The 19,351-nt window shown below is 41.3% G+C and overlaps 1 protein-coding gene across 1 annotated transcript; it reads right to left on the bottom strand.

Moving 5' to 3' along the window:
* Positions 1 to 958: 958 nt before the first annotated feature.
* Positions 959 to 15,809, bottom strand: LAMP5 (lysosomal associated membrane protein family member 5). Its single transcript, XM_032213014.1, has 7 exons — positions 15,764 to 15,809; positions 13,217 to 13,243; positions 12,676 to 12,848; positions 11,816 to 11,947; positions 10,804 to 10,909; positions 7,222 to 7,410; positions 959 to 1,137 (listed from the first exon to the last, which is right to left on the bottom strand). Exons 1-7 carry the CDS (start codon positions 15,807 to 15,809, stop codon positions 959 to 961), a joined length of 852 nt encoding a protein of 283 aa, XP_032068905.1.
* Between the last annotated feature and the right edge of the window lie 3,542 nt (positions 15,810 to 19,351).

The following is a 19,351-nucleotide window of genomic DNA, read 5'->3' as shown; positions in this document are numbered from 1 at the left end:
CTCTGTTTGAAATGCATTTCAAATTGAGATGAGCTGAAGGGGAAATGAGATGGCGGGATCGTATGAGCAAGTCCTGAGGGTTTTGTATCAATTTACCCAAGTGGCGTTATTCCTTTGGGAATATGTGAGATTTGAGTAGAGAATCCTACCATTCCTAGAGCTTTGGAAAAACAGGACTGACAACAGCAACTCCATTAATTGAAGGAGCGCTAGAGGAAGGAACAGATGAGATCTGATGGAAGCCCCCAGGCATGGAGAAAGAAGATGGGATTTTTGTCAGTTTCCCTTTTTCCTTGAACCTCTGCTCTCATCCTACTGTGCAAAGTCCCTGTAATATTCCATGCAGATTTTTCACAGGATGTTAAATGTAGCAGAAGGAAAAAGAAATCAGAATTTTCCCGTAAGCTGTGAACACCCCACCACAGGAACTCTGTTCCCTGATCCCTTGATCCAAGCCATGGGCTTCCATTGTGGATGGAGAACTAATTAGCGTGTGTCACGGGGTACGCCAGTTTCATCAGCCACAGCTAGCAAGGCAAAGATAGAAATGGTGAGAACTGTAGTCCAGCGAACGTGGAAATGAAAGGGTCCACATGTTCATTTATCACTGTCCTCATTCCCTTCACCACCATTGAGGTAAATACATTTTTAGAGCAAAACATACATTTCCATTTTCATCACCACCACCACATGAATGGAAACGATGCTTGGCCAATGTAGGGAACATTGCCTGTTGGGTCAGTTCTCCAGAGAAGACAAAGTTATTTCCCTGTTTTAAGCATTGAGAAATGGCTGTTCTTCCATCCCCTCCCCTTCCCACCCCACCCTCCCCTTGCATCCCTCCTCCCGTCCCCCACTCCTCCCTCTGTCAGTATACAGTATATTTCATTGTGTATAAGAGGCCCTGATCTATAGGGAAAAAGTGCTTTTGCTTGAGCTGATCACTTTCCTTTACCAGCTATCCCATATGTTTATACTCCGATCTGTCCCGTGGAATTTGAACTTGGTTGGCTGTCATTTTGAGATGGAGGTGATAAACACCGAGGGTTACCACAATCACCAAGCCCAAGATCAAGCCCAATATGAGAGGAAGGGTTTCTTCTAATTGTTCTCTTTGATCCACTGGACATTTATGTTCTGCAGCACAGAGAAAAGAGAAGAATGAAGAGAGACGGAAAGAAGCGTTATTTTGCATACAGGTATTTCTCTCACAAAACTAAATGATTACTTTCATTTTCCTCGGAAGACTTCATGACACTATACAGATGCCTCATCAACATACACATACCCTCTCAACTATTCTAACCTGAATAGAAGAAAATCGACTGGCTTCGGGTTCCCCAGGATGTAGAATTTCGATCTAGATCTCCTAAGCTGAATTTTAGCCCATTGTGTTAAAGTTGTGTTGTATGAAACCAAGGAGTAGGACAATTTTAATGGGAAACAAGCCCCTTATGCCCTTGAAAGTCCATGCTCAGGTGTGATAAAATGTGCAGGTTAAGAAGTAGAGGAAAATGTTGGAAACTGCACCCACAGCTTCCCAGAGAAGAAGCAGCACATCCCAGAGTAGGACTCAAAACAACAAACTGCACAGTCCTGAACTGGAAGGGGAGCAGAAAAACATTTAGACTGGCCATACCTTAGAATCTCCCAGGGCATATCTATTAGGTTAGAAGGTTGTAGCTTTAGCCCGGCAAGATTCTGTCTATTAGATGTAAGCAAATATAAAACTGCATTTGATTGGATCTCACCATGTCATCTTAAGCCTAACTAGGAATTCAAAGCAAGCAACTCAAATCAATGTTCTTCAATCATTAGGTCAATACGTCTTGTCCTACCTGCATTCTTTCCTACTGCTCAAGCTGATGGATCATTGCTTAGTACCGCATGTGCCAATGACCACCAGCGCAAGGATAGCTGCTGCTGGTGCTGTTTGCACAGCACTAGCAATAAAGCGGTTCTGATGGAGATGGAAGAATATTAATGCCCATAACAATAACTCTCTCTGCAATTTTATTATTACCCTGTTTTCCGCCAAAATAAGACCTCCCTGGATAATAAGTCCAATCGGGATTTTGAGTGCATGTGCTAAAATAAGCCCTACCCCCAAAAAATAAGCCCTCCACGAAAATATTGTAACACAGCAGCAGCCATGAGGTGACCACGCTCGCCACCTCCTGCACCTCAAAAATAATAAAACCTGCCCAAAAATAAGGCCAAGGGCTTATTTCAAGGGTCAAAAGAAAATAAGCCCTTGTCTTATTTTCAGGGAAACACGGTAGTAACTTTTTGTGCTTGATTGACTTTTTTATTTTTATTTTTGTCCTTTTTAATCAAACGCCACCTAGAGTCACAAATCTGTGAGATAGCAGGTATAGAAATGTGATTTATAAATAAATATAATGTAGAAATAAATAAGTCCTTACGAGAATAAAAGGGACTGAGTCTCTTTGACAGAACTCTCTTATCACTTAACCTGCCGATTGTCTGAAAACGCCTACATTCAGGAAAATGCATAGCTGCTGTCTTTGATAGGATCCATCCTATCTTATTATGATTCCTTTTCCACACACCGCATTCTTGAACTTATGTGCCTTGAATCCATTCCCATGAGATGAATCTACATCTCATTCCAAAAATTACTGAAACATGCATGGGGCTGCCCTTGAAGAGCATTCAAGGAAGCAACAGCTGACACAGAATGCGGCTGGGTGGACAGTTATGTATGCACCCTAGAAGGGTGCACATTTTATATGACAGCTTTTTTTAAGTCTTTTGTTCTGCGAGCTGCATTGGTTGCCTTTTTGCTTCCAGGTGTAATTCAAGGTTCTAGTTTTGACCTTTGACCTATATGGCACGGTGATAGGTTAATAGGGAAATACCTCTTCCAAATTAATTTATCCATCCCACCAGGTCAGGCTGAAGTGGTATGCTGAGGGTCCCATCTCCAAGGAGATGCATATCATAATATCCAGTGGCATGCCTTTTGTGCTGTGGCCCCAGACCTCTGGAACACTATTCACACCAAGATGTGGTTAACCTCATCAAGGTGGCGCAGTGGTTAAATGCAGCACTGCAGGCTACTGCTAGATCAGCAGGTCAGCGGTTCAAATCTCACCGGCTCAGGGTTGACTCAGCCTTCCATCCTTCCGAGGTGGGTAAAATGAGGACCCAGATTGTTGGGGGCAATATGCTGACTCTCTGTAAACCGCTTAGAGAGGCCTGAAGGCCTATGAAGCGGTATATAAGTCTACTGCTATTGCTATTGTTAATCTGAAAGGCATTTAAAACATGTCTTTTTTTCCCCCACCAGCCTGGGAGATGCCAGGGAGAGTCTACAAGATGGCTATGTGAGATTAAGTAATGTTGGTTCGCCCAGTCTTGGGTTTTAACTGTTTATTTTATTTAATTCTGATATTTTTAGAACTTCTAACTGTTGTGCTGTATGCAGCCCAAAATCTTTTTGTGAGATGGGCAGCTATATGCGTAAATATGGTAAGTAAATATATAAATAATATATAAATAAATAAATCTCTGTGTGTCTGTGTGTGTGTGTGCGCGCGCGTGCAATTCAACTATTCAGTGTGAGGGAGCAGAGAAAACAGGCCTATTTGATGACCAAACATGTTCACGGAGGAAATAATGGCTGTACTTGAGAATAAGAAAACTAACTGGAGGAAAACCCTCATCATGAGGAGAGCACTTGGAAAAGAAGTCAGTTTTAAAAACCTTCAGGTCAGGAAGCCATCTGGAAGAACAGTATCAGTTCACTAGCCTGCAGACAATATCTAGTCTCTCCTGTTATCTTTTAATCTGCTGGATCCTATATGCTCATCTTTGACTTTGTTGTCGTAAAAGTTATAACCTGATGTGGTGCAATCCTCTCCCCCCATCTTCAGCCCCCCACTATTGTCTGCTTTGATTCTACTTGCAATTTTCAAGTAGCCAGAAAGGGAGAAAGCCTGGGAGGACAGTTGTAAATGACTAAAGGTCGTTCACGACTCTAGGGGATGGTACAAAGCCGAAGAGCCAGCACTGTCCGAAGACGTCTCCGTGGTCATGTGGCCGGCATGGCTAAATGCCAAAGGTGCATGGAACGCCTTCCCACCAAAGTGGTTCCTATTTGTCTACTTGTATTTTTATGTGCTTTCAAACTGTTAGGTTGGCAAAAGCTAGGACAAGTAACAGGAGCTCACTCCATTACGTGGTGCTAGGGGTTTGAACCGCCAAACTGGCAACCTTTCTGATCGACAAGCTCAGTGTCTTAGCTACTGAGCCCCTACGTCCCTGTTGTAAATGGCTAGAGTCATTTAAAATGTTTGCCTTTGAGAAATAAAATTAAGACACACACATAAATCCAGCCCTGGAACTCACTCAAACTCACCACTGATTGTATTGCTAAATAAAAGAGAATCACACTTTTTTTCCTCAAAGTGTGCTTGTGGACAGTTGTGGTCCACTAATCAAGAAACTTTAGAGGTAGTAGGCCTTTTTGCCCAAAACTCAGGGTCAGTCCTAGCACTAAGCAATGTGAGGCAGTTGCTGCAGGATAGATGCTAAAAACTGACGGTAAAGAAGACATAGCTATTTTCAAGTACTCCTATAAGTCCTTTTCAGTCTTGATGGAAAATTCAGAAAAAGAAAAAAAAATAACATATTGTCCTTTACCTCTGGTATAAAAATATCTTGCACAATGCCTGCGAAAGCTACCTGCTTAAAATGCATACTTTACTCAAATTAGAATGCCAACACACTAAATATCCTTCAAAGTTTCCAAAATTCACTCTTTTCTTCATACTATTCTTTTTAATGTAGGAAGATATGCTACGCCACTCTTGGATTTCTGGGATTATAAAGGATACACTTTCTGAATAATTTACATGTCAGCTAAAATAGCTAGAGGTGCTATTCTTGTATTGCAGTAAAAACTATAATGATAATGCTTTTGAGTTGGATCAATAAGCAATAGAGAATTTGCCCAGGGGACATGAAAGCATATGTGGAAATTTCAATTAGGAGCCAGTCCACTATACAAGCCAAAGTTGCACATGTCTCTATTTTACAGACTGAGAACTACATAAAGTTCATTATATGAAATCACAATTGAACTCAACTAATGTCAAGAATTCAAAATGAGAGCAACAACTGAGCAGAAGGTGGACAGCAATTCCCACTGTTGAAGGAAAAGGAAGGGAAAGGGAAAGGAAGGGAAGGAAAGGAAAGGGGGAAAGCCATTAAAAAAATCACATTTTTTTCCTGTTAACAACCTTTATCATAAATTGATGCAAGTGTAGTGCGATCTGCCAGCATAATATGAAGAAGCATCAAGCTGTCATATAAAATGGGTACATACTGGAGCAATGGGAAAAGATGGATTAAGGCGGAGATTAACATGGATTTTAATTATTAATCAGGGAAAACAATTATAGCATCACCAACCTGAGGCCTTGGATCAAACAGTTGATTATTATGCCAAATTTCTGATTTCTCTAGCAACAATGAATACTGGAGACAATTAATCCAAAGAACTAACTTCTTCAAACTCAGATTAGCAAGATTAATGTGGAAAAACTGCCATAATAACAGAAATTACAACAAGTGCACTTTGCTTTCATATAGGAATCGCTATCTTGGCGAATCAAAATAGACAGATTTATTATTCTTCATATACTCTTCATGCAAGAGAGAGGGCTCTTTCTTTCTTTCTTTCTTTCTTTCTTTCTTCCTTCCTTCCTTCCTTCCTTCCTTCCTTTTCTTTCTTTCATAAGACATGCCAGCCTGAACCTGAGATTATTTACAAAATGGTTACTAGCCTCCTTACCATGGTGATAACTAGCTCAATGATTTTAATTTGCCCTCCTGTTGCTAGTCAAGGGGCAATGATGGGAATTTCAGTGTCATCAACAATGTAGCATTTAGCACTCTAGTAATAAAAAATGCAAAATCCATACTAGAGAATATTACAAACCTCACCAATGAATGATCTTGAAATCAGAAAAAAAGGAAGGCACGACCAAGCAAGTCGATTAGACTTTACGAATACTAATGATTCATAAACTCAGGATAGTATATAAGATGCAATGGGAGAACAAATCCCTACTCAGTGCTTCTGCTTATCTATTAAAAAGCATATAAAATAGACTCACAATATACAAACTGTATGTTTTTGTATACAATGCATTACTTAGGAATTTATGGATCCCTTGACAGAAGATTAGATAGGCTAATTATTATTAGCCAGAGTAGAATCATAGTTCTGAAGAAACCTACCACTTCCAATTGTCAATAGAAATCCCCATCTCCTTCAGCATTCCACTGTTGAAGAGATTCTAAGGTTTCACCTGCCATTTCTCCCCCCATTGATTCTACCCTGTCCTTTAGAAATACAGAGAATATCTGCTTTATTCTTAAAATGTCTATTTTATAGAGGGTCAGGCTCTTCCTATTCAAAAGTAAAGTATCTCTGGACAGCTATCACTGGAAGAAAAAAAAATAAGCCCTGTCAGGATTGTTAGCTTCATGCATTGGATTGCTTGACTATTTGGATACTTAGCCTAATCTATCAGGGATTTTCTTATAACTTCAGATCCTTATTTATGCACACTGGATTATAACATCCATGCACTGTTACACGACAAACATTTAATAAATTCTCTCTGATTTCCCAAAACATCCTTGAGCCAGAAGAATATAGAGTATGCATTATATAAAAAAGACAAGGGAAATTTTCACTTTAGGATCATAAACCTTTTGCCAGAATAGTGATGAATCTATACCTACTGAGAAATAAAATCTCCAGTAAGCAAAACGCCCCCAAAAAACAAACTTTGAAAGAAGGCATTGTGGAATGCCATTGGAGATCATTTACTCTTCATTCGGTGCCATGTTTCCTTGGGTTTGCTCATGTCGCTCACATTTCCCCCCTCCCTATAACTGCTGCAAACCTCTGCCCCATGCTTTCTCTCAAGGCAAAGCCTTGCTGACATCACTAATCTTACATTAAATTTCCCAGTGAGTGCACTAGACACACCATTTATTTATTTTTTGAATTAAAGGAAGGAGCCTTCCCCATTGAAGAATCGCATCACATCTACGATATGAAATTCTGCCCTTTATCCACCCCAAACGCCCACAAAAACTGCTTCCTTCCTCAGTCAAGAGAGTCTCCATCGACTTTCCAAATTGCATCTTTAAGTTGCCCAGCATCCAGGGGTCCCTTACCTTCATTGAAAACAAAATCAGAGCTGATGTCAAATGGCTGGAGGCGGACCTCTGACAGCAAGAGAACAACCGATTTTTGGTGGTCACCGGAGCTTAAGGTGATTGTCTGCTGAGCTTGACAGTCATAAGACTTCCCAGCTGGGGTGACTAAAGCAGAGAGGTGATGTGTTGTGACTGTGTGTTTCCCCGCTGTCAAGAGGAAAATATTGTTATTACATGACTATTGTAATTTTTTTTCTAGACCAATGACTATTTAATTCACCATTCCATGACCAACTGCATTTAATCTATTTTATAAATATCTTCTCTACATTGTGAGGTTTCAATAGCATCAACATTAAAAAGACTTTTGTCTAATGTCCAAAGAACAAATTGATCAAAAAATCCTTTTCCTTTGTTAAGAGACCAAAAAATGTGGACAATGAATATCAACACTGTCTGTAAATATGCACTTTGTGTTTTTGTATGTTTTTAGCCTTTTTTTCCCTCTTTTAGCCTTTTTTCACTTTTTTCTTTTCATTTTGTGCATTCTTTTTAAAATATATATACTTACTTAATATGAAAAGTCTATTTTTACAAATCAGATAAAGATTAACATTAAGAATTTGCCTAGTCTTCCGTGTTTGCAGGAAAGAAAAATCGTTTCTCTAATATATTTAGAGATGTTAATATGTGCTCTTACAAATTAGCCTGAAATTCTAATAGACAGATATTGGAAGGAACTGGACAGCAAGAGAGAGGTGAACAATATGCAGATGAACAGACATATGTTCTCTCATACATGTCAGGAAACATTCATTTCTGTTGTACATGATTAGAAGCATAAAACCTTAATTTCTGTTTTCGTGACATTCCTCCAGTCCTTGTATTCAAAACTACATAGCACAATGCGATGAAAATCATTAAATGCACAAGCAAAAGATGCTTTATTTCCCATTAGGATCCTAAAATGATGCTCACAGTTCAACACCTAATGGCTTATGCTGATGACAGCAGCTATGATGATCCCACAAGGAATAGCAAGTCCTAACTAGAAATTCAGCATTACCAGCAGTGCTATTATTAGCTTTCTATGACTAGATCCAGCTTGGGGAAAAAACCACGCCACCCTTTTGCAGATAACATTCCCAGAGAATCACACTCCACCAGTCATGTAGAGTCACATGTAACCCCTTCAGAGCCACACAAATATAAACATCACAAATGGGTCCTGAGTGACTGGATGACGCAAAGTACTGCTGATGGAGCAGAAATGGGCCTAAAAAAAAATCCAGATGACAAGTCCTATTGGAATGACCTCTGGACATTGCAGATCGCAACTCACAACTCGTCAGACGTATATGCTTGTGGGGATGAATGGAATTGTAGAATGATTCATCAGAAGGGGAAACATTCATGAAGGTCTGTATTGTCCACAACCCTCTCACAAAAAAAAATCAACTTTCCAAAGTATAGGGAAAATGGACCAAGTGGATTAATAAGCACACTGCAAACATTTAAGACTGAAAATGGTGTGTATGTGTGTTTTTGTGTAAATTTTCAAAATATAAACAACCCGCATGATGAAAAAAAAAAGTGAAAATCTTAATAAATAAGGTGGGAATCAGAAAGAGTAAAACAAAATATCCTGGTTTTGTTAAAATGGACTGCACCTGTACAACCACTCCTCTAACAATTCATTCAACAGAATTTATTTTGGAATACAGATGTAAAGAATTACACTGAACAGCTTAAAAAGATCCTGATTTCTCTAGCATATCCAGTCTGGCTAAGCTATACATTCACAAATAATGACCAATACTACTGCGTTATATGTGAAAGAGATGGTGTATTTCAAGCCACATGGAAAAAATACCATAGCATTTTGTATACATTATTTTTAATTTAAAATAGACTTTTCTTCCTAATTAATACTTAGAAATAAGCAAAGATGTAATGATCCAAATTACTCAGGAACAGATAAAATACAGATGTGTATGCCTTGGGCATGCTTCAATGCAGCAATGGTGTGTGGGGGGGGGACAGGACATACCCTAGAACATTCTGCACTGCAGGGGTAACCAGTGACAAACAGAAACACCAAGAGGAAGCCCATAAGAAAGAAACACAAAGAAATGCAATGGTAACACTGACCATTAATAGAAGCCACCCAAATAGATAGAAAGCAGTCATATTTTAGAGCACAGTAAGTTATATTTGAGATGTGCAGCATCTACTAACCGTTCTCTATGTTAGATTACTTGAATTTTCAACTCCCCCCTCCCCAAAAAAGAGGATTACCAACTCCAAAATCCAAGTAAAGGCAACCATGAAATAAAATCAAGTTATTCTAATTGCCCTTCAGGGAATTACATGAAACTCCCTCTATAACTGTCCAAACCCAACACCGCACTAAAAAGCGCTGGGCCCAAGATTACAGAATACTTCCTTTATTACAAATGGGTTTACAGTATAATAATCAGAAATGATTTACAGATGCTATCTCCTAACAAGCAGAATAACTGTTATATCATTTGGGTAAAGAGGTTTTTTTTTTTTTAACTTTAGCTAAATAAACCTTGTCCAGGTTGTTGTTTTTTTAGGTTTTGTTTTAGTTCTGATTTATAAATGATTAGAAATGAAAAAGGTGCAGTCCTGTTTTCCTCCTAAGAATGGATTGATTTTATTCTTTTACAATTCTGGAGGTTTTCTTCAATAGAAAAGGGGCTCTCTAATATTTTATATTGATTTAATTGTTTGCTTCCATCTTAATATGTCAAAAGAGCAATGCCCGGGCATCGAAGCCTGCGGTAACACTGTTTTTATATGAACTATAACTCCCATCAGCTTCATTTTAACCTAAGCAGGACTTACTATCGGTAGTATGGGAGCTTGTTTTGATCGGAATCCAGGCTAATGGTCGGGCCAGGCATCAGTTTGTTACAAATCTGCGCCTAGCCTGGGGCCGTATAGTATGGTTGGTTGGTAGCAAAGATGCCCTTCTTTTTGGAAAAAGTTCAAGGCCAACCGCAGATTCTTAAAACCGGCCGGCGGCTTTAGAAAAGCCCCAAAGGCCAAGCCGGAGCCCGGTTCAGGCGGGATCATTGCCCCGCCAGCTCAGCCAAGAAGAGAATCCAGGCCCCAGTCGGCTGAGCCTGATAGAGAAGGGGGATCTGGGGTGAAGGAGGAGGAGCCGTCGGGGAAACGTGGGCGCCCGCTTTATCCGCACTGCGGGCCGGGGAGGGGAGGCGGCAGTGGCTTCAGGCCCGAGCGGACGCGTTTGGAGAGGAAAACGGTGAGGGGGACCGGCTGGAAATGATTCAGGCTCCCTCCCGCCGCCGCAGCAGCGCTTGCAGAGACTTCGAGGTTTGCAAACAATGAGTTCCGAATTCGCTCGTGAACTGCAAGGCCTGGGCGGCTCTTTCGCTCTCGCTCTCTCTACTTTGGCCGCCTCTGCTTCACCTTTCCACGGTCCTCGGGTCGGAACGAGAGCGCCAGGTTTTTCTAACGGGCCACCCCTTCCACCAACTACCTCTTATCCTTCTCTCCCCCAGCCGCCACCCAGACCCTCAGGCCTGAGGGCTTTGGCCGCGCCGTACTTACGGTTCACGGCGCCCTTGAAGTAGGTGCGCTCGCTGCTATCGTAAACGAACTGGACTTTGCTCATCTTCCACCAGGCCTCGGGGCCAGAGCTTTTGTTACGAGTCTCCTGTCGAGAGGGGCAAAGAAAAGAGCCAAAGTCGAGGCAGGGCAAAGGAAGGCTCGCCGCCAGCCAGCCCGCCCGGCCTGGCCAAGCGGACATTTATTTGCCCGTCTCCCTCTCGTAGCTTTCTGTGCTCGGCCGCCCTCCCGGGAGATTCCCCGGAGCAGAAGGAAGGAGGTTGACTTGATCCGTCGGTTGCCTCCTTTGGCGACGGCGTACGGTCGAATAATAATAATAATGATGATGATAATAATAATGATAAATAATAATAATATCCTCCGAAGTTACTTAACAGTTCCTACGTCCAAGGTTAGGACTCGAGCGGTTGAGTTACCAACCAGCCCCAAAGGCTATGAATCTCACCAAAGATTTAATAATAATAATAATAATAATAATAATAATAATAATGGCCGCTGTGATACAATTGTATAATAATAATAATAATAGCAACAACAACAATAATAATTTATATTTTAAGAAGGTACTTGGTTGATACCTAGGATGCTGGCAGCAAACCGTATTAACCATTAACACCAGTCAATGGTATTTGTGATGCATTTTTGAATGTTCAGTTGGCTGAGTTTCATGTTTAATGAATAAAGTAAGAAGAAGAAGAAGGTGAAGATGATGATGACGTCAAGTTTCCTAACTCTCCGTGTTGTCAAATAATAGCTACGTCAAACTAGCGTTGAGGAGGGTCTCTTCATTTTATTTCTCTCCCACCTCACTAACGATTTTTTCCTCCCTCCCCCCCCTTTCCAACCTCAGTCTGATTCCTCAACTTCGGGTTTTTCTCGGATCCTGCGAGGTGATTCTGTCTTCCCCCCACCCCAATCCACTTCCCCGGCATTTTCCACCTCCTTGCCGGGCCTCTCCTTCGAGGCGGACCTTGGACGGTCTTCCTATTAATACCTTGACAAAATAAAGGCTGAGGGTGTAAGCTCTGTTGAGCCAGGAAATGTGGAGCTCGGATTCGTTGCTGCTGCATTTGCCTCGCTCCTCGGCTCCGCGGGAAAGCGGGATGTAGGCTTGCTCGCTGACCATCTGAAGGCACGACAAGACACGACGCAAGGACGCGTTAGGTCCCGTCCCCACAACACTTCCACAAAGAGCATTGGGGAAAAGGAGTGAGGTTCCCCATCCTCACACCTCCATCTCCCGCTGCCCAATGTAAATAGACCATAAGCACATAAATACGACTAGCTTCATCTCCCCAACAATGGGTTAGAGACGGAAACGTAACCTTATTTACTACTGTACCGTCCGAGATGTAATAATTACCCATAATAGACCAACGCTCCCCCATCCTCCCCGCACCTCCTCTCCCCGGGGACTCGAGATGAGTAATTATATAGTGTCATTCTCTTCCCCTCCCCCCGCGGTATGAAAAAAGAAAAAAAGATTGAAGTAAACTTTGTGCACTTTCCACGATTTTTTTTTTATCTTTTCTGCAGCGAAAGGAGACCAGGAGCGGAGGCAGGATAGACAACTCTTTTTGGAAATTATATGTAGAGGGGTAGAGGGTTGGCGATGCTTTAGCTGCAGTTCCCCCGTGTGGGTGACGGGGAGGGGGAGACAGTGAAGTTGCATCGCCTTAGCAACATGCCGCTTTTAAAAAAGCTGCGATTTTAAGATTAATTCTCTGTCTCTCTCCCCCTGCGCGCGCGTACACACACACACACAAGCCTAAACCACAGATACCCCTCCACACATATTGAAATGCATCCTTCTCCCGTTTTTAATAGATGATATTCAAATGAAGAGAATCTCACATCAACAAAATTAGTGGCCCAGATCTCGTAGGGGACGACTAATTTCGCCGCGAATTCCGCCATGAGGCAGGTGGTTCCGTTTTCCCGAACTACAAAAATAGCCTTTTCGGGATTTGGAGATAAGCCCGAAAGGTTCTCCGCTTCTTGTTCTGCCAGCCCACCAGCTAGTGCATCTGTTGGAAGAGAGAGAGAAATAGGGAAAGAGAAGCGAGAGGATTCAGATTTAGGTTGCCGAAAGGGGGGGATTTCTCTCTACCGGCAGCTTCTGCCTGCTTTGGGCATGAAGTTAAATCAGTTAGAATTTCGGCAGGGAACTCCAGCGATCTACCTTCCCCGGGGCGGTGGGGACTGGGGGAGGGAAGCTATTTAGTCGCATCTATTTTTCTTACACCCAGGACACACAAGCGATCTTTTTCTGGCTGTTTTCCACTCCCCTTTCCCCAAATCGAGCTGGAAAAAAAAAGGCGAATAGGCGGAACATTTTCGGGGTCGGGGCGATGAGAGGCGAGTCCCTGCTAAAGGCGGGAAAGCCTGTACTCACGGAAAAGCAAAAGCAGTCCCTGCAGTCGCGGGATCCCTCCCGAGGTTTCGCACCTTCTCCGCTCCATGCTTCCCAAGCCGAGCCCGCAAGGAAGAAGGCAAGAGACGGGAAGCCGCGTGGGTGGGCTTCCCCTCGCCCGCTCCCGCTACTGCAGCGTCGCTGCGCGGAGGCGAATGCGCCTCGGTTAGTTTTCCGAGCTCCGAGTAAGTGGCGGGGAGGCGGGGTGTACGTGGCAGGCCGGCGGGAGCTGTCCGAGGTACTGAACTCCCTCGTAGTCCTTAAACGTTCCCCAGCTGGTTCCGGGGAGAGAGAGAGTTGTCCAGGCTACCGTCCCACAGCGCGTGACTTGCCGCAACTCGCTCAACAGAAAGTGGAACTTCAAAAGGCCACTGCCAGAGATGGCTGGTAAAGCACCTGCTTCGGATTAAAATCTCTGCCAGTGTTGTGTCTTTGTTTCCCTTGCCCATCCACTCCCCCAGATCATTGTCTTCACCAGGCAGCTCCAATTGTCTTGAAGAAATCCAACTACGCATTCCTTCTCCCTCCATCCTTCTTCCAGACGACGCCTCTTTTATTAACTTCACAAGATTGAGAAGTTTAAAATACTCTTTCCTGATCCTGTTTAAGATAGTTCCCCTCTTCCTACACACACACACACACACACACACACACAGAGAGAGAGAGAGAGAGAGAGAGAGAGAAAAGAGAGAGAGAGAGAATGCTGCTTGCAGATGTTAGCGAGTTAGTTCTTTACCCAGATTTTGAGGCTGTGCACCTTAAACATAACCTTATAACATCCTTATGAAATTCTCCAGTAATACAGAAAATTTATATTAGTGAGACAGGAAGAAACGGAAAGATCAGCAAAGATACACACAAAGGGAAATAATGTGTAGAGGGGGGGAAAGATACTCACTGATCTGAAACCAAATGGGGTATGGTGCCCTTCCAAATCTCACTCTCTTTCTTATACACACCACTTAGCCAGATAGATATACTTAGCTTAGAGAGAAATAAAGGAGGTAAACTCAAAAGACAATGCAAGTGATTGATTTAAATGGAGTCTGTAATCTTTAAACATTGCTCCAAAGACATACCATAATGTTTTGGGATCTATTCATTCATTCTCTTAAAGTGTCAGATTGGCTCTGGATTTACCCGCAGTATATGAATATGAGCTCAATAAGGCTTATTGCCAGAGGACAGCTTAGACGCTTGCAGCGATGATGCATTTCTGATCTATTATTAAAAAAACAACATGCACACACATAGCTACCTCATGACTGGGGTTTAAACTAGAACCCAGCAAACCCAGGTCCAACTTTCCAATTGACCATGCTGCTCACTGAGTCTTGGAGCCAGTCACAGTCTCACAATCGTTCTTACAGTATTGTAGAGTACTGTGATGGGTGATGTAATGCAAATCACCTTGTAGTCCTTAGCAGGAAGACAATTATAAGTATGATTTAATACAATAAAATCATCACCAGGCCAGACTTTGCACTTAGAGAAATTGCTGCACTAGTACGATCGCTCCTTTTGAGATTTGCCTCCATAGATTTTTCTGATGGAAGCTAATGTGATTGTGGAAGCAAACCATCACACAGGGAAGCAGAGTAAGCCATGATAGATAGCCTTGCTCAGTAGTGTGGCTCCTCCTTCCCACAATGGACACTCCCTAAATCGACTCATATCCCAGCCTCCTGTGGGTATAAACCTATGCATTCATGTCCATAGAATCGAAGCCTTATTCTAGTCATCACTACTAACAAATATTTTGGCAAACTCAGTATCAAATTTAATATGTCTCAATTCTCTTAAATTTGCAATATCCACTCGTCAAAAGCATATATATTAGAGATATGTAATTTGGTCTCCAAAGATTTTTTTTTCCTGCTCCAAGTAGGGCACTTCCTTGAATTTTAAAAAGGCACATCGCACTTGAAATGTAGTTCTCTAAAGCTACACTACACTTCTGTGCATATCTGCCTAGGGAGCATCTCAATTAACCAAACACACAGTACATAGGTAAATAGTTAATGCTGAGTTTCTACCTGGAAGGAAATGCCATTAAACTCAATAGAATTCATTTTTATGGATAGGATTGCACTGGGAAATATAAAATGTTATATTTAATTTTGGAGTACAATAAATTGTTCTTTGCTCTGTTTGTGCATTCACCACTGGAATAAAGCAATTGCTGTAAGGCCTAAAATTATATCAGGGCATCAAATCAAGCATTTCGTAAATATCAAATTTAGCAGGGAGTGAAAATCCAAAATAAGACTGAAGACTTTTAAAAATAAGATTATATTTTGCAAAAAAAAAAAAAACAACAACTCCACAGACCCAGATTTCTCTCTACCCACCCCCCATGTTTCACCACTGAGTGCTTCTGCAGCAGACATTAGGGAGCTAAAATCTGCTGCAACCAGAGCTGCAGGAAAACAATCCAGTTCATTGAAGTTCATTGATCCTAAATGTATAATGGGTTAGAATTAGTTAGTGTCACAATAAATGAGAAAGACTAATAATCAGTTAATCATCCTGGGGATATAATCATCAACTTATGATACTTTGTATCCAAGAACATAATCCCCCCTATCCTGAATTCAGGTACTCCAAATGATTTTTTTTTTAAACAGTAAAAGGAGTTCTCTGATATGGTAAACATATCTAGGAGGCATGCTTTTTCTTTATTTCCATTTTTCCATGCATTAAATCTTGGAATAGATATCCTTCCCCCTAATAGTTCTATTTGAAAGATTTTCCAGTACTTAAAATGAATAATTTAACAGAAATGCATCAAAAATGTTTGCCAAGATATATACTAGCATATTTAATATGCTCTTTAAAAAGTCTAATAAAAACATTGACACATGGTTGAACGATAGCACATTCAATTTTCAAAAACAAAAACTGAAGTGTCCAAGATCCTAATTGTAACAGTTATTTGACCAACTATATTTCATATTTTTATAAGATCAAATTACAGTTAACAATTATCATTTTGTGCATATTGCACGCCTATGCATCTTTTGTAAAAGACATTGGCAGGTTATTGTTAGTAGTTTAGTACTTGAAATGCCACATTAATCCATATGATATGGTGAAATACTGCAGTAGACTGTTTTTTATTTTTTGATTATGTCACATAGTAATTTTGTTTTGGAAGTTTTATTGATCTTATAGCTATTTCTTAAATCCATCTGTGGTTAAAATCAAGAAGGCAAGTAACAAAGGAATGTTTTCATGACTGCAAAGGGATTGATATGATAATGTCCAAACACTTTGCTTCTCTTTCGGTATTTAAATGAGTATTCTGACTCTGTGAATTCCATTTGGGAGACTGCTTAAACATCTGGATTGCACAGTTTTGTAAATGACAGGGAACTAAATCTAGGGTTGGATTTTGCTTAAAATGTGATTTCCCACTTTGTTGGTAAGTTCTCTAGAAATAAATAGCTTTAACATTTTAAAGGAAAAAAAAATACAGATCAGGAAAACCTATTAAGCAACCAGAAATTTCCTTAGAATATTGTCACTTTTTCCTGTATTTGTATATATTACTGGTGACTGGTCAATGGCTGTAAATAAATGCTACCATTGTTCCTATTTGAAATGGTGGTAGCCAAATCAGGGCCTCTTAATTATTAAAGTCAGGATGCTTTGAAATGGGGATCTGGACAGAGATGTTCCAAGCTGTGCCAATTTGTACTGCAAATGGGACAGAAGGAAATTAACCATGAAGAAGCACATCTGAGCACCAGTACTTTCATACCCTATTGTTGTGAATGACAGCCATTATTATATCATAACCCTTTAGTGATTTCAGTCCCTTGTTGGAATTTGGTGACTCCTCCAATTCCTTTCTTTGAAGGGAAGAAAGGAATGACAGGGAAAAGAACAAGCAAAGCTGCCCTATTTTCTTCAAAAAATTAAAATTTAAAATTATGTTCACTAATGAGCATTCAGATTGCTTTGGACACCCAAGAAATATTGCCATGTTTCTTTTAAACCCAGTCACTGAGTCTTCAAGAGATACATTTTTCTCCCCTCCAATGTAAAGAGGATTTGATCAAAAGAATATGATTCCAGATGGTATAATGGGTGCCATAGTCCAATCTCAACCACAACAATACACCTATGATTCAGTCTATCTCAAATATCTCTATGGAGCAAATCTACATGGAAAGTAATAAATTAAAAAAGAATGAAAGAAGGCTTCCTGCTTTTCTCATACCAAAATATAGTATGTTTGAAAAATCAAGTTTAAAAATACCCCTAATGTCAGCGTTCCAATTATCATGCAGAATTAAATCAGAGCTCAAGATATTACTTTCATCAAAGTTCCAATTTAATAAGACAGGCATGTTGGCACATCTGTGGAATCCCAAATCTAAAAGCTTCCTGGGATTCCACCCAGTTGAAAGTTCATGATCTTATCCCCACATCCATAAATCCATCACATAGTCCAATCTTCATTGCCCATGCTAGCATTTCCACCCATCTAGTTTTGGTCAGATGCAGAGATGCGAAGATAAAAGATGACATTGGGCTTCTAGAAAAGAATGATAACAACACATTCCACAATTCTACTCCTTTCTATTCCCCCTCCCAATTATTACACTAATGAAACAGCATAATGAAATAAGAGTGTGGCAGGCCAAAGATCCTAAAAAGGAATATAACTGCAGGCCTGACAGGCGGCCTTTCCTCAGAAGAAAAACGTTTCCTGAAAAGAAAATAACAAAAAAGTTAACATAACAAAATTAACCACCTCTTCCCCCCCCTCCCCAGGGGAACCCTTTGGCTTATCGGGAAACTTCTCATGGAATTGTTTTACTAACCTATCCCCTTTTAGGTCCCAACTTTTCATCCAAGTGGCTTCGGATAAAGGGTACCCCTTCCAATGCACTAAATACTGTAAGCAACCTCTGGAGATTTTTTTCACCTCATAATGTGTTTCCCCTTCTACCACTACAGGAGGAGGGGGAACCTGGGTGGATGCTCTTATGCTGGACCCAATTACTGGCTTCAACAAGCTAGAATGGAATTCTGGGTCAATTTTCCCTAGACTTCTGGGTAGACTGAGTTGAACTGTAACTGGGTTAACTATCGTCACGATTGGGAATGGACCTAGACATTTTGGACCAAATTTCTGGCTGGGCATTCTTAATCTCATGTATTTGGTAGATACAAAAACTTTGTCCCCTACACGAAAGGGGTTTTGGAGTGAGCGGTGTTTATCAGCTTGCTTCTTGTAGGCTTCTGCTGCATCTGCTAGAGCCTTCTTCGTATTTTCCCATCCTTTCTTTAGTGTGTCCATCCATTCATTCAGAGACATGAAGGAGGGAGGTTCTCTAGGCAACTCAGGCATGGCAACAAATTCCATGCCATTGGTAATCTGGAAAGGAGTTAATTCAGTGTGGACTGCGTTGTTGTACGCCACTTCGGCGAAGGGTAGCAAGTCCAACCAGATGTCTAGCTGATAGCCCACATAACACTGGATGCATTGTTCCACCACCGCATTGGCCCTCTCTGCTGCGCAGTTCATGCTGGATGAACCTCTGAGCTCAGTTCTTGTGTGGACCCAATGGACCTCAAAACCTCTCTCCAGAACTTGGCTTTGAACTGGACTCCGCGGTCTGAAATGATCCTCTTGGGCAATTCATGCAGGTGATAAATGTGTTTCACAAATATTTTCACTAATTTCTTTGTGGACGGCAACCCTGAGCAAGCGATGAAGTGTGCCTGCTTGGAAACCAAGTCAATAACTGTCCAGATTACTCTGTTCCCACTGCTATCTGGGAGTTCGACGATGAAGTCCATTGCGACCTCTTCCCATGGTCAGTTAGGGATGGCCACTCATTGTAGTAGTCCAGGGGACTTCTCCAGCAGTGGTTTCATCATTGTGCAAGTAGCACAGCTTTTTACGAAATTTTCCACCTCTGATTTCATCTTTGGGCACCAAAATTGATGCCTGGTGAGGTGAAGCATTTTTAGGAATCCAAAGTGGCCTCCTAGTTCCGCCTCATGGCTTCACCGCAGAACTTCCAGCCTCAATCATGAGGGAACGTACAGTTTTGACCCCTTCCAGGACAAGCGTCTTGTCCAGCTCATTTTCTCGCAGAT

This window comes from Thamnophis elegans, chromosome 3 (assembly GCF_009769535.1).
Source record: "Thamnophis elegans isolate rThaEle1 chromosome 3, rThaEle1.pri, whole genome shotgun sequence".
In the NCBI taxonomy this organism is placed as follows: Eukaryota; Metazoa; Chordata; class Lepidosauria; order Squamata; family Colubridae; genus Thamnophis; species Thamnophis elegans.
The sequence above is the reverse complement of the archived record's forward strand: the minus strand, read 5'-3'. Positions and strand labels throughout refer to the sequence as shown.

Bases quoted from the DNA above. Each gene is read 5' to 3' on its own strand.
- LAMP5 (XM_032213014.1), bottom strand. From the start codon at position 15,809: ATGTTCTTGGATACAAAGTATCATAAGTTGATGATTATATCCCCAG. The intron at 13,244-15,763 runs GATGATTAACTG...GAGGGATCCCGC, and splicing joins GTTGATGATTATATCCCCAG to GACTGCAGGGACTGCTTTTG. The intron at 11,948-12,675 runs GTGAGATTCTCT...TCGTGCCTTCAG, and splicing joins GGGCCACTAATTTTGTTGAT to ATGGTCAGCGAGCAAGCCTA.